Here is a 14,992-nt window from a genome sequence, read left to right as displayed (position 1 = left end):
GCTCTCCGCGGCGCATGCGCGCGGCGGATGTTGCCGCCGCCGTTAGCGCCGGGGCTCTATGGGGAGAACATGGCTCCTTTCCCCGAGGAGGTGGACGTCTTCTCGGCTCCGCACTGGCGGATGAAGCAGCTCGTGGGGCTCTACTGCGACAAGGTAGTGGAGGGGGGCGGCTTCTGCCCCGCTCCCCTGAGGCGGGAGGGAGGATTTCGGGAGTGCGCAGCTGTCAGCGCCTCGCCGCCCCGGCCCCGGCGGCAACTTCTCACCGCTGCTGCGGGGCTGCTGGGCGCTCCGGCCCTACCCGCCGCGGGCAGTGGGGCTGGTGGTGCCGCCTTCCCTGCCGCGCCCTACGCCCCGCTCGGCCCCTTCAGAGCTGGGCTGGGGCTCCCCTCGCTCCTGTTGCCCCGGCGGCTCTGCCGGCGGGGTGTCCCGCTCTCTTCAGCTCGGGGGAGCGGCGCTTCCCTGCGGGGACCACGCCTTCCTGCCGCCTTCCCTATTGCCGGGCCGCCGGGCAGGGGGGCGCCGGCGCTCACCCCCCCGGGCTTGCTGCCCCGGAGCTAGGGAGTGGGCGCCGGGGCGGGCTGCGGCGGAGCGGCCCCTCCCGTTACGGTGCGGGGCGGCGAGTGAGGCCCCGGGGGGCCCGTAGTACTGAGGGGGAAGGCAGGCGGCGAGGCCTGTCCATTTTTGTTAATTAAACGGTGCCGGGCGAGGCACCGGTGCTGTGCATAGTGCTCGCTAACAGTCTGCAAGCGGCTGTGTTTGCGTTTTTATGCGCAGCGTTTAATTGGCGAGTCGCTTAAAGATACCCTAGGTAGATTTTTTATTTTAAATATATATAATTTTACTCGTGGACAAAAGTAATTTTTATTCCTGCACCAGGGTAGTTAATAATCAAGGCTGATGTGTCACCTGAAAGGCAAACTTTGCTGCAGCAGCTCTGAGCGTGAGGGAAGGGTTTCAGGCAAATACTTCAAAGCCAGCACTCCTACTGAAAGAAGTAGTGCCTCCCATCTGTGGGCATAAATGGCTGTTTGGAGAACCAGACTGGCTCAAAGACATTTAAAGGGAGGGTGAAGTTACATGAGAGACAGTATAATAGCTTACTACTGCCAGCAGGATGGGGGAGTTCTAGCTTCCTTTGCCTGTTTTCCACATGCCACCTTGTAGCGTTCTGGGGCTCACCAGATCCCTTCGCATGAGCCTGTTCAATTTGCAAATTGGGTGAGGAAATGTGAGTTGTTTTTTGCTAGGTTAGCTAAGTGAACAGAGGGTCTGAGGGGAGGAGAAGGTGAGACCTGCCATAATTTCACTTTGCCTTTTATCTGTGAGTATGTTTGCAGTTAACTTTAATCTGTGACAGCATAAAAACTTGTGGTATCTTAGCAGAGTGGATTTTACATGAAGAGGAGCAAACACCTGGGACTCTTCTCCCCCCTGGCCCCCAGCAACAATGTTAGCGTATTGTTGACAGGTTTTGTTTGAACCTCCAGATACTGTAGTCATTTGGGTTTTGTTCCTAGAGAGGCATTTCTGTCACTTTTATTGAGCCTCCCACAAAGTTTTGAGCAAATTTACCATGACTTGATAAAAGTAAAACTGGCTGTGCCGGAGTGATTGGTTTTCCTAAATACTGGCAAATTTGATCAAAACTACCCGGTTTGCAATGAACGTAATTTCTCATTTTCTAAAAATTTTTATGCGGGATGCTTGCATCCTTTAACCCTGTTTCAGAACTTGGAGACTGTGCCTGGCCTATGACCTTTGTATTAGAGTAACGCTAGCTTTGCATCAGAAAAACCTCTGAACTGTGTTTGACTTTCCTTCTTGTGTGATTGAGATGCTGTAATTAGATAAGACTGTAGTTCTGCTTACATGGCAATTATAATCTGTAAAGCCATGCTCTTTATAAATTTATTTAGTCCTTAAGGGGTCTTTAATTTTGTGAATTACATATTACCTGCTGTTCCTCATGTTCCCTGTACACTGTAGTATAGTTGCTGTCTGTTAGTGGCTGAATTTAGTCAATTCCAGCAAATGGTGCAATGGGTGCATCTATGATTTGCTTTTCAGGGGAACAACGGTAATGTTACTGGTAGGTAAAGTGTGTAGGTACTTAAATAATCCTTTAGGCCAGAGAGACGCAGTTTATTTTGTTCTTTTGTGACTTGATATGAGACAGAACAGTGAATCAGACGTTTAAGAAGTTTGGTGCATTAGGAAAGTTCTACTTTTTAAACTGCTGCTAGCAGAGATCTCACTATATATTTGCTCCATTCTTAAGTGGCATTTTTACATGTGTTGTACGCAGTGGCCTGGACTTGGATAATAAGAATAAAATTTTGTTTTGTAACGAAACCCACGAAGTTATCAAATACGTTGCCTACTTTGATAAGTAGATTCTTTAAGTCCTCAGAGGATGTATCCCCCTGTAGGTAGTGGAGTGCTACCACAGGCAGTCTGTATAGTTAAAATGCTTTTTCTAATGCCTGACGTCATCTTTGCTGCAAATAGAGCAGATTCTGTTTTCCTATCTCTAGTGAACTGTTGTTTTCAGAAAGATCTTGTGCTGATTTGCAAATTGTAGCTGTGTCCTCCATCTTAGTTATCTGTTTTCTGGCCTAAGCAAACAGATTCCTCCTACTTCACCACATGGGTCACACTTTCTGTACCTCAGCGTACTTGTTGATTTTGTCAGGACTAAGCTGCCGTTCTGTAACAGTTTAAGCTGACTGCCGCTGTTAAGACTGCATGCCTTTCTTGCTCCCATCAGTGCTTGAAGTGACTCACAAAGGCTCTAAGCTGGCAGAAAACATTTTTTTTCTGAAGTGGGGTAGTTTTTCTGATGATGTAGTGCTTCCAGCGCTGATCAGATGAGTACTGGAGCCAATGCGAGGCAGAGGGTGGGACAGTGACAGCCAGCAACTAAATTGGCTTAAGCTACTGTGAAACCTCAACCTAATTACATCTATATGTTTTCCTGAAATCTGTTGTGCAAGACAGGACACTGCTTGTGTTGAGTAGAGTAGATGTGTTTTGGATGTGTTATTCTTCAATCTTTTTTTTTTTTTAAACAGCAGCATACTTGCTTTGTGCTTCTCTGTAATCCCATGCTTCTCTGAGGACTGATACTCAAATTTCCTTTCATATTTGTCATTAGACTTCTGTCCAGTATGTAGAAGTATGCATTTGTCCAAGTCAGCATGTCGATGTCTGGTAGAGACTATTTCTGTTGTTGCATTACAGTCTCGTGTTTCCCACACTCGAGAACGTGCCAGTCGTGTATTACCAGCTTTCCTGCTTTCCCAGCTGTGCCTGAAAGTACCATATCTGTCATGAGGCAGCAGAGATTTCAACTGGTCATGTATTGAAAATCCACAAAATTATGGTTTGGCTGGAAACGTTGGTAGCAATGGCTTGAGAGCACTATAGCAAGTGCTTGAGCTATGCTGTGATTTCCTGTAGACTCTATTAGTTTGCTGTAAGGCAAAACAGTATCAAAAACCTTAGAGAAATCATGATCTGTAGCTTCTATCGTCTTCCTCTTAAGTAATTTGGTTATCTTATCAAAAGGAAATCAGATTCTTTTTTCTAAACAAATCTGTGCTGGCCGGTTGTTACCTCATTAGCTTCAAGATCAGGGCTACTCAAGTAGCAGACTGGTCTAGATACACACTGGGATTAAATTTTGGCTGGGCCTTGCCCAGAGACAAGATACCTGGTGTTACTCTATGGGATTTCAAACTTCCTGCTGTCTTATGGAGCTACTGCAGCCAAAGAATGTTTTCAGAGCTACGAGTTATAGAATTACCCAGCAAATTTAGGCTGCTTTAGGAAAAGAAATAGGAAAAATAGTCATGCTCTAAATGCTGTAATGCAGTTATTGGTGATTGATGACTTGTTCTCATGTTTTTCTGCCTGCCTCTCAAAACTAGCATAAGACTTCATACTGTGACCAGATCTGACAACTAGCTGCTGCTGGAAGGGTTAATTGTTGATATCCTCTGTGCTTGTCTGGCCCCTTGATGAACAGCTAGTTCATCTAGTGCACTGAAGCGAAAGGTTATTCAGTAAAACTGGCTCACTAAGAGGTCAAACAAGCTCCAGAACCAGGTTGACAGTATGGGAGGAAGGAACAGGACTAACTATTGCAGAAGTAAACACCTGCTTTAATAGCTCAGCTTTATTGTGAAACCTTTGGGTGTTTGATCAAAAACATCTAAGGTCTTTCTTCTGTTTGCCTGACTTCAGTCTTCTGTGATCTCACCTTTCTACAAAAGATCTCTGCAGTTATTTCTCATGATTCAGTAATTACTTTGGCTAGTTCTTCCAGGAAATTCAAATCAATGTTGTCATGTTCTGCTGACTTGAATGCATTGAACTTGTATAAATATTTAACTAGTATTTTTCTTTTCTAGCCTACACTTCGGACTCCTTGTTAAAAATTAATTGCCATAAATATTTCTCCTAATTAATTTCCTTATGAAGATTTGAGCAAAGACATTTAATTGTGCTGTTGTCATCTCTGCCTTTCCTGTTAAATAGCTGACTTAAAGTATCTCTTTTCTTCTTTTATCTAAGTGTATATATAGATTTTTTTTGCTGGTTTTCTGTGTCCTCTGTCCTCCTTATTTGAAGTCTAAATGCTGTTCTGTTCTTCTTACCTGCAGTGATAAGTTCTTGGTTATTTTCATAGGTTTCTTTTCAAAACTTCCGTATAGCTAAAAAGTTCCTCTCTTTATTTCCTAATAATGGTTTCTTCTGATAACTTGCATTTCTCTCTAACCTTTCTATTTCAGTAGCCTTCTATTGCGCTTCAGTTGTTTCTCTTCCTTGCAAGCTTTAGCCTCTGCTGAAGGGAATTGTTTTCATGTGTTAAATTTGTGATGTGCTTACAATAAAGGATATTGCAGATAAACCATTTTAGGAGTGAAAAATACTCTTGAATTAAGTTGAATTGATGTTGTAAACCATTGGGCAGGGAGTTATATGACCACATTATTACACTCCAGGGTCCAGTCCAGTCCAGGGGGACTGAAATCTGAAAAACTAGACAAATTACCAACGTTCTGACTTTCTATTTCAAAGTTGAGTATTTTTTGCTTGACGTCCTTGAGAACAGAAAATGACTATTCCATGAAGATAAGTCTCCATTTTTAATCAACAAATGCGGATAAAGCTTTTGTTCTACTTTTGAAATGCCTTTTAAGAATTCTAGTATGCTGCCATTCATTTTCCACTGCTGCTTCAAATATGTGTGTGTTGATTTAGAAATTCATAGTATTTGGTTATTACCAATTAACATTCTGTAGCATTGAGCACTTGCCTTCACCTATGTTTAGAATTAATAAACAGCTACTTAGGATGCTTAGTGTTAATAAGTCTGCAAATGATGGGCTACACTATCATTGCAGGCAGAAGATGGAAGGAAATTTAACCTCCTCATTAGCATCCAGAGATAGGTGAGCAATTTGCTGTCCATGCCTCTGACTCATCAGAGACTCTACCAGTCATCTTTCCATCTTAGCTTCTGGATGCTGAATAGTTGAGTAACTTCTTGCTATACCTATTGGGAAATGACAGCATTGAATTAATTTTTCCTGCAGAAGAATATTTTGAAGATGAATCTTGAAGTGACAGTGTGTTTTAAATATCTTCATTTTAAATAAAGTGTCAAACAAGGTCTGAAATGGGGGACAATAGTGATAAAACATGTTTGGAATTTAAGTGAGGCTCTTCAGACCTGCATAGCAGTTTCGCTCCTTTTTTCAGGACACTTTTAGCTCTTGTTGCCTCTTCAAACCTTCTTGCCATTTCTTTATTTTTTTGTCTAGCAAAACACCTGTTTTTTCTTACCTATAAGATGCTTTGCCCTTTTATCTCTTTTGCCTTCATAAGAAAAACCTGAGGGTATTTTCGTACATCAGACACAGTAGCAGGGTTTTTTCCCAAGTGATTGCTTAGCATCTGTTTTTGCCCTCAAATTGTAGGAAAAAAGTTTTTGTTCACCCTTCGCATGTTGCTCTGATATTTTGTCCTCTCTTCCGGCCTGCTCTGTTTAACCCACCTCTGTCCTTCTCTGCTTTAAGCAACAACAGTTTATTCTCCTACTCTCTGGCACAAAAAAGCTAGACTGTAATTAGTATGTTCATCCAGGTTTTATGCAGCTATCCTAGGATATGCTTTAACTGATTAAATAGAGTATAAGTTGTAATTCTTGAGAGACTTGGCTTTTTGTTTGTTTTTGCAGTTAGTGCCCAAGACCGATTAAGCTGGAGGGGTGAATTTTTCTAGTGCCCACCTTACATTGTGTTAGGAAATTCCAGTGTGACTGGTGAAGAGGGGCAAAGGCATTTTTGCTGTTTGCAGTTCGAGTGTTACTGCTGTGGGAGAGTGGAGAGGAGCCTTGAGGCTGCTGTTGTTTTACTCTTGGGACTTTAGATATGTCCTGACAGAAGGCCAGATGGACAGGTCTTAGCAGGAGCCTATCTCTATGAGGATATAAGACAGGAAAGAAGTAGTCTGTGGCACCTAGAACGCATATGAGAAATGCTGTGACACAGGTACCTTAACAGCAGCATTGCAAGTGTTCATCATGCTGTCATTTGATGCCCCTGCACTTCATATCCTTATTAGATTTTTCTTTATTTTTTTTTTTTTTGGTTCATCTCTGCGGACCTGGTGACAGCCTGTGTCCCTTCATCCCTGGTAGACTTCTGGAAACCCCATGGTGGAGGAGGCTTAGCTGATTTTATCACTGCTTCCCAATCTGTGCTTTCTGCTACAGTCTCCAAGGGGTTCTGACACTTGTAGCAATTGCATCACTGAAAATCTTGGTGCAGTCAGTCCTGTATTGTTATTTGTCTCTTTGTGAAAAGGCGTTTGTGATTCAAAAAGTGATCTATAGGTGTTCATTAGACAAAATTGACTGTGTATATAGTGCAAGAGAGTGATATGAAAGACCCCAATAAAAATACAGCCATTTGCTTCTACCTCCACTGTGCTCTTGGCATTTATCAGCTTGACTTTAGCCTTTCAAAATATAGAGAGTACAAGGTTTTACCTGCCCTGTTCCCTGTGCTCTTTGAAACAGACTTATTTTGTCTGCCCTAATATTTGAGTTAATATAGTGTTTGTTGTTTGGGTTTTGTTTTTTTATTTTTGAAAGGCTAATTTCAAGGTTTTAGTTAAGCTGCAAAACAATTGATGAGATTACATAGAGGACAGGATTATATAGAGAAGACCACAGACAGATGGGTGTTTGAAACTTTTGGCTTCCTTGAGTTCTGTCAGATCCTGTCCTGCTTGCTTGTGTTACTAATTATTATTATTTTGGGTTGACCCATAGCCAAGAAAAGCACCCAGGTTAGAAAAACTGTATTACAGCTCGATCTTGAAGTAGTTTAATTCTCTTACTGATCACCTTATATGCCTCTACATAAAGATAAACCAAGGAGCAGGTGACACTGAGAGGACAGTCATCCTTTTTGCTGGGCTGTCTTGGCACTGTAGTTCTTTCTTGGGGACTGTGTAAACTGAACTTGTGGATTCCTGCGCAAGACATTGAATGTAATTGGGTGTCACTGCAGGCTGTCTGTCAGACTAGCATGCTGACTAGGTGAAAGATGAACCCACTAAAAAGGCACAACTTCTTATTGGATCAGTACACTGAATGGGTTCATCTTGCAGCTGCGTAATTGCTAGAGCATCTTCCAGGGAAGCAGGAGGAATGTACAGCTGGAAGCAGGGGCAAGGCTGCCGCTTCTGCGTGCTTCCTCCTCCATCCCCACCCCCTAATTTATGGCAGATTCAGTATAACATGAAACCACATGCTCTTGGTGTTGACACAGGCACACCTTGTTATGGTCTTTGCCCCTCCATTTTCTTGCTCATAAAATTGAGATAGTATCTCTGCAGAGTCAAAGTTCCTGTCCTCTGAATTTCGGTGCTGTTGCATATGCGAAGCGATAATACCTAAAAATGTAAGAGTGAAAAGTTGTAACTAGTAATGCCATGCTGTTTTTTCTTTTTTCCTGGTGCTATTCTATTCTAAAAATGTAGGTCTTTTTAATCAAAGTGATCGACAGCTCCATAGTGAAAAAGATTTTACTTTTTTTTTTTCTAAAATGAGTTTTAAATCTGAGTTAACTAGTGGTAGAAATCTAGACTGCATTGATCATCAGGAATACTATATCTTTATTTCGCCTCCAGTGACAATCAGCTGCTTGTATATTCTTAACAAGCATAGTGGTTGCACATGGAAAGCAGAATATATAGGAATGACCTATCAAATGTTACTTGTGATGATACATGAAAAGGAAGAAACATTGCCTTCAATTTTTTTTTTAGATTCCAGACTGAATTTTTAGGGTTGTTCAGAAGTTACAAGTGCTGATGGGGGAACCCTCATTTGAAATAAAGCAGTTTGTGAAGTTGTAGCCACTTTTAACTTCTTTAACCTTGAACAATTATTCCATTTTGAATTTGTGAAATATTTGGGCAGCGTGGAAAAAACATTTTTCTTCCTTTTCCTGTGCCCTTCCCTCATATTTTTGTTGTTTTCCAGCTTGTAGTTGGGAGTAGAGAGATATTTGTAGCTGGGAAAGTTAGCACACAGCATAGACTTTTCTTACTGCGGTGCTTGTCTGATAAGAGCAGCGTACTTCTTTATTCCTACTTGCTACTTTCTACTTGCCAGTTAATAGTATGCTTGGATATTTTTAAGGAAGAAGAAAACCTTTGCACTCATTAAATGTATTTTTGGCATAAATATTATTTCATTACTGTTTTCTGGAAAATTAATTTTCTTCTTATTCTAGGCAGACATTTTTCCATATTGGCACATATGTGAAACCCTTCCAGAAACCAAGTAGTACTGTGTTTTATTTGGTGATTTAATTAGCAGGTTTGAGCTTTCTTATTTATTTGTAACATTTTGGGTAGAAATAATCTTTTTGTCTGACAAAGTTTAGGTTTTTTTCTTGAAAGAACTAAGAGGAGATACAAGAGTTGCATGTAGATTTACCTTCGGTTGAGCAGTGTAAATGTGAAGCACTGTATAAATAGCAATTACTGTTTATCTTGCTGGTATTATCATCTTGTTCTTGAAGCACAGAAATGAAATAATAGCTTACAGTAAGGAAGGATGTTTGTTTGCTACATCTCTGTACCATCTTGACCATATTAATGGCTGTGTTGTAGTCCAGAGGAGTTGGGCACTCACCTGATTGAGTATATGATTGAGCTACAAAGATTTTGCAAGCATAGCTATTCTTTAATTGTGTAATTTGAGGTTTAAAAAATATGTCGATCAAGTGATTTCTTAACTCAGAGTTACTGTTTTTTTCCTGCAAAGGAAGGATGGAATCTTACTGATCCTGAATCAACTGCAGAAAACTTCTAAGATGCTTCTTAATAATCCTAATCCTAGTTTACACATTGCTTCAACTGTGATGAAAAATCAATATTTCTGATTTTTATTTCAGTCTTGATTTTAAGTATTGTATACTGCAGCCCTCCTAAATCGACCAGCTAAGTACAAAGAACTTTAGAGGAAAACAGCAGTCTTAGGTTAGCATGACTATCTCCTTGTCATGCTGTTACTTGGAATAGATTTGGTACATTTTGTGACCTCATGCTTTGCTTCACTGCTGGCACCACAGTGGCCCTTGGATATCTGATGTGCCTTCGCTCGTTTACATGAAATTAAGTTGATGTGTTGTGGGGTTTTTTGGTGTCTTTTTAATAAGGGTTTAATAAATAAAGTTAATACTGAATTAACAGCTCCTGGCTACTTTTAGAGTATGCCTGCATCAGCCCAAGGTCTATGACTTGTTTCAGGCAGAATTTGCAATGTGATTGACTGTCCATTTGGCTTGTTGCTTAGGCTGCTTGGATTATGCATAATTCTTAAATTTCATGAGACTTCAGGAAGGCACCAGGACCATTTCTCTAGTGGTACCACTCCTCAATTAGAGTTTGCATTCCAAACACAAAACCGGTAGTGTTACTTAAAATTGTTTAAGTGTAATGTCTTCAAAAGTCCGGAAGGCTCCCAGGTATCTATAACACATGTGGCTGTGATAATCGGTTTAGTATGGTGTGTTGTAAGGCTGCTCAGGGATCACACATGCACTGTGCTTTATATTTTTGACAAGTCAGCAAATATCCTTAATACGATCCATTTCCTCCCCCTTGCCATTCTCCTGAGATTCTCTGAGTTTAGGGTCTGGTGTTTTTCTTTTTGTACTACTAAACTCCTGCACTGGTTTTCCTTGTGCAGAGCTGGTGAAAAGTGGACCTTGGAGTGGAGCAGCTGCTGTCTGTTAATAGTCTTGGTCCCCTGTCATAAGACTTCATCAGTCCTGGTAATGAAATTACAGATCTGACCAAGTGACTTTGTTGCTAGGCTACCTGTCCTCTGAAAAGCCAGTTTTCCTCAGCTTCGTCTGACCTTTTTAATGTACCGATTGCTGATTCAAGTACAATCATTAAACTTCAATATCCTCTCCATAGTTCCTAATCTCTTGGATATCTGCTGGAAGCCTCAGTAACAGAGGTGAATATGCAAGTGTTTCATGTTGCCGTGGCTTCTATAACAATACGTTTATAACAGGAATTCTTAAATTGCATGCACAAAGGGATTCTTTATTTTCCAGATTTGTGGATGATAATAGATAGATTCAACAGAAGTTTTGAGTTAGGAGGATGAGAAGATGCTATTTTATATCAGAAGCAATTTTGTGATTTTTTTTTTTTTTTAACCCGACAGCAAAATACAATAGTTTTGTCTAACCTTCCTGTTACACACTTCAGCAACCTTGTTTATGTTTTTACGTCAGTCAAAATGCCAAGCATTTGGGAGCAAATGGGATTCTTGGGGGAAAAGGGTCTTTGGGGACTGACTTCGGGTATTGTGGATCTTTATTGGTAGAATGGGCAATTTTGAGACAGTCCTTGATGAAGAAAAATGAAGCCAAACTTCACTGTTGTAGAGGTCTGGATCTTAAATGGTCAGAGGCGAGGAGGCTGTCCTGAAGAGGTATTTCTGCATCCATCTCCTGTGTGTGTTCAGACTTCGGTTTTGCAATGTGGAAAGTCTGGCCTTTAGTCTCATCTAGTACTACTGCTCTGTATATTGCATTCTCTGAGCTTAGCATAGGATAGAAATGGTTTTTGGAGCCAAGATCTTTCCCCATTTGTTGTAAGTACGTACCGATGCATGCCTCATCCTAACGCAGTGCATCACAAACAGGAATTTTTTCTGACCTGTCAGTAGTTGGTCTAATACTGGAAAAAACCCCAAAACCTTTAACTTTTCCCGATTTTTCTGTCTCTGTTGAGGCTAAGTAAATTTGTTTTTTCCATAAAACGGTCGTTTTGCTCATATGTACAGCATGTAACGTACTGTATGCACAGCTGAGTTGGAGTTGCATAAGTACTTGGCAGATGTCCAGTGTGTTTCGGTTGCATTGCTAGTGCATTGCCAGGAAGTGGCAATGCAATGTCAGAATGAATAAGTACATTTGGGTTTTTTTAAATGATAGAAGTTTTAGATATCTCTATTTATGGTTGGTTTTGATGTATGTAAGTATTACATATGAACATATGTCTCAGATTCCCATTTCTAGTAAAACCTTTAGATTCCAGAATCTTTGTAAACTAAACCACTTCTGAATATTACAGTGGCTTGTTTTCTGAATTAGATTAAAATGTTTTTATTTTTAGAATGCTTGCTGTTGTATACTGCTGTAGGCTATAACTGTTGAAGCTGCGTGTGGAATAAAACATAAGAATGGAAAAAAATACTGGGTTTCGACATTTACCAAAGAAAAATCCAGTTTTATAACGTGTTGTTGCTAACTGCGACTGGATTCATGTAAAAATGACACTACCGTGTTACCTCAAACTTTGTGCTGTCTTGATTTGTTGGTTCTTGGTCCACTGTAAACCTTTTGAAACAGCTAGTATAGTTTGTATCCACTTGGTAGGACTCAGGGTACCTTATGGATAATATGTCCCTAAAGGTAGGCTCAAGGGCCTATGGAAGTGGCTTCCCAGTATGGATTAAAATGTAGATCTGGGAAAGTGGGTAAGCCTTTCACTTACCTGCGAGCTGGGGAGATTGCATTGATTTCTACCAGGAAATCTTTCTACATTTGTTTATTTCAGTGTTTCACAAGATTGGTTAATGTTGCTTAAACACAACTTTGATTTTACTGGCTTCTTAAAGCTAATGGTATAACTCCATTGTTCTCTCAAGGATGATCTTCCTTTAAAAAGTGATCATACTACTTTCCTGTTTTCTTAAACTCTGTTCATTCCTGTGGAATGAGACAGTTGCCTTTAGAATTCGTCTGATTAAACATAATGCACTTTTCTTTACAATATGCATTATTGCATATATTATGATTTGTTAAACTTCCGTAGTTATCATTAGTTCTTTGCAATATTTCTAAAACTTACAGCTGCTTTTTTCCTTCAGAGCCTGGGATGGGAAATGCAGTTACATAGTTGTCACTAGAAATAAGGGAATTGTGCAGTTAAATCTCTTAGTTTACTTAAACCTCATTCACAAGGCACAACACTGTAGTAAAACTGCTTGGTTAACTTATTTTGGGGAGTTAACAGAATTTGAGTGTGAATGGCTTAATGTTTTGATGATCCGTAAGAGGAAACATATACGTGAAGTGACCATGAGTAATGAGTTTTTGGAAGTTTTAAAACAAGCTTGAGGTTTTTGTGTAGAATTTGTGTCAGTTGTTGTTAACAAAAATCAAATGGCAAGTTCAATCATGAAGGTGAAAATAGTTACAAATTCTGTGAAAAATTTCAAAAGTCATATTAATAGGGCTGTTATGTGTTTGTTAATCTGTAGTATTCAAATGCCAATATTAATCGTGCCCACTTCTGGAAGAAATTGTATTAAATTATATTTTAATGCACTAATTAGATAAATTACTGGAAAGCTGCTGTTCAAATAGAAGACTAGTTTGTGTATTCCTAGGTATGCACTTGAATTCTGATATTTTTTTAATCTATTGCGCTTGAAGATTGAAATTAAAAGCATTCATTACTCTAGTTTTTGATGTCTTTGAAGTGAGTCACTCAAATTGCAATTTCAAATTTTATTTTTGCCAGTTTTCTGTATAAAACTGAAGGTTTTCAGCTTTTACATTATAAGTAATGTGAGCAATAAATAACCGGAGCTAATACCTGTTCTAAGGATTTAACTTGACCTTGACATGATTTTCATTGATTTTTTTATGAGCTTTTCTTTCTTCTAGCTTTCCAAGACCAACTTCTCCAATAACAATGATTTTCGGGCTCTTCTGCAATCTCTTTATGCCACATTCAAGGAATTTAAAATGCATGAGCAGATTGAAAATGAGTGTATCATTGGTTTACTTCAGCAACGTAGCCGGACAGTGTACAATGTGCACTCGGACAACAAACTCTCAGAGATGCTTAGCCTCTTTGAGAAAGGGTTAAAGAATGTAAAGGTAAGTAGACTATAAGAAGGACTTGTGTCGAAGGAAAACATGCTGTGATTATTTTACCTCAACTTTTCTTAATATTCTTTACAAATAAACCAAAGAGGAAGAAGAAACATTTGTGGTTTCTTCTTACAGTAGTGAAAACTTTCCAGTCCAAACCAAATTCTTTTGCCATTCATCACAGTTACTAAATTTCTAGTAAAAATTCTGTAGAGGAGTGTATGTTGTGACAGAAGTCCATCACTGCATAATCGGAGGTGTTTTGGAGAGGCAACATGGAAGTTTCACATACAAAGACTGCTTTCTGCTAACTGGTCGAAACTGTTCCCGAATATAGAAAGAATGATTTTTATTAATTTGTTAGGAAACCAAGTATCTTTTTTTGTGGCACATAGCACTGTATTATTGTCACAAATGGAGATGATTACAGGACTTAAAGGCATTGTTTTATTCTGTTAGTGAGTCATGTACTCCTTCCAGTAATAGGTTGCTCAGTAATGCTGTTAATGTTTCAGTCCTCAAGAAACTCTAAATGGTATTTCTCCAGCTGGCTTTTTCACAACTTAAAGTTGTTAAATTCTTCTCCACTAGAATCCTACTTGAATTCTGTGCCTTTCCTCTGGGGTACCCAACTCAACTCCCCCTTCTGCAATCTTAAGAACTACAGTCTCCAGTAATAATTTGACATCCCATATTACATATTTAGTTCATATTTTCAGTAAGAAAAATACTAAACAAGCAGTTGATTGATTCCATTTTATTGTCCAAGGTTGGTTTTGACCTGGGAATCCTGAAAATAATTATTTTCCCAGTGCATATCAAACCTTAAAATTTGTGTTGTTTCCATTAATGAATTGGAAAATGAAGGAAGGTGAAGGAGAGGGGATATTTAATGCTTGGCTTTGTGTTATACCTTCTCTGATAGGATGCTAGTGTTATTCTGTTGCTTGACTACTTAAGTGTGGAAAAACATATTTCTCTCGCTCTCCTAAGACACGTTAACTGTTTAACTTTTTTTGAGAGTCTAGCTAGTTTAATTTAGACTGATGACTTAAGCTTTTTTCTGTAATAGGGTTTCTTGATGTTGTAGAATTTTGAAAAGAAAAACTTACAACATTTACTGTAAGAGCTATGAGGAACTTCAATATGTTGCAATTACTAGGCAGACCAGCTTATTAGTGTCACAGAGAACAAGCTGACATTGATAGATGAGGTTGGTCTAACTTTAATATTTAAAAGTCAGTTACATCTTTATTTAAGAGTTCTTTCTATTTCCAAAGTAAATATCTATAGAGCATGGCTGACTGTAAATTCTGATTATAATTTGGAAGGTGGAATTCTAGAATAACTAATGAAAAATGTACGCTGTTAAAAAATGAAGTGGAACTGCTGTATCCTAGAATAATTCTTAGGCAAAACATGCAAACACATTAGTGTGTTGCTACTTTGACCTTTGGGTGAGACTGTGGATCGGCAGACTTCAGTCTTTGCTCCAAAGTAAA

The 14,992-nt window shown here is 39.5% G+C and overlaps 1 protein-coding gene across 3 annotated transcripts in view; it reads left to right on the top strand.

Annotated features, from left to right (window-relative positions):
- FBXL5 (F-box and leucine rich repeat protein 5) overlaps positions 1–14,992 on the top strand; it is a 35,971-nt gene continuing 20,979 nt past the window's right edge. For all 3 annotated transcript variants that reach the window (XM_074822160.1, XM_074822159.1, XM_074822158.1), the window contains exons 1-2: positions 1–153; positions 13,281–13,496. In XM_074822160.1, the coding sequence (XP_074678261.1) occupies positions 28–153; positions 13,281–13,496 (342 nt within the window). In that variant the 5' untranslated portion in view covers positions 1–27. The remainder of the gene's footprint in view (positions 154–13,280; positions 13,497–14,992) is intronic.

Source organism: Strix aluco, chromosome 4, assembly GCF_031877795.1.
Source record: "Strix aluco isolate bStrAlu1 chromosome 4, bStrAlu1.hap1, whole genome shotgun sequence".
Classification (NCBI taxonomy): domain Eukaryota; kingdom Metazoa; phylum Chordata; class Aves; order Strigiformes; family Strigidae; genus Strix; species Strix aluco.
The sequence above is the reverse complement of the archived record's forward strand: the minus strand, read 5'-3'. Positions and strand labels throughout refer to the sequence as shown.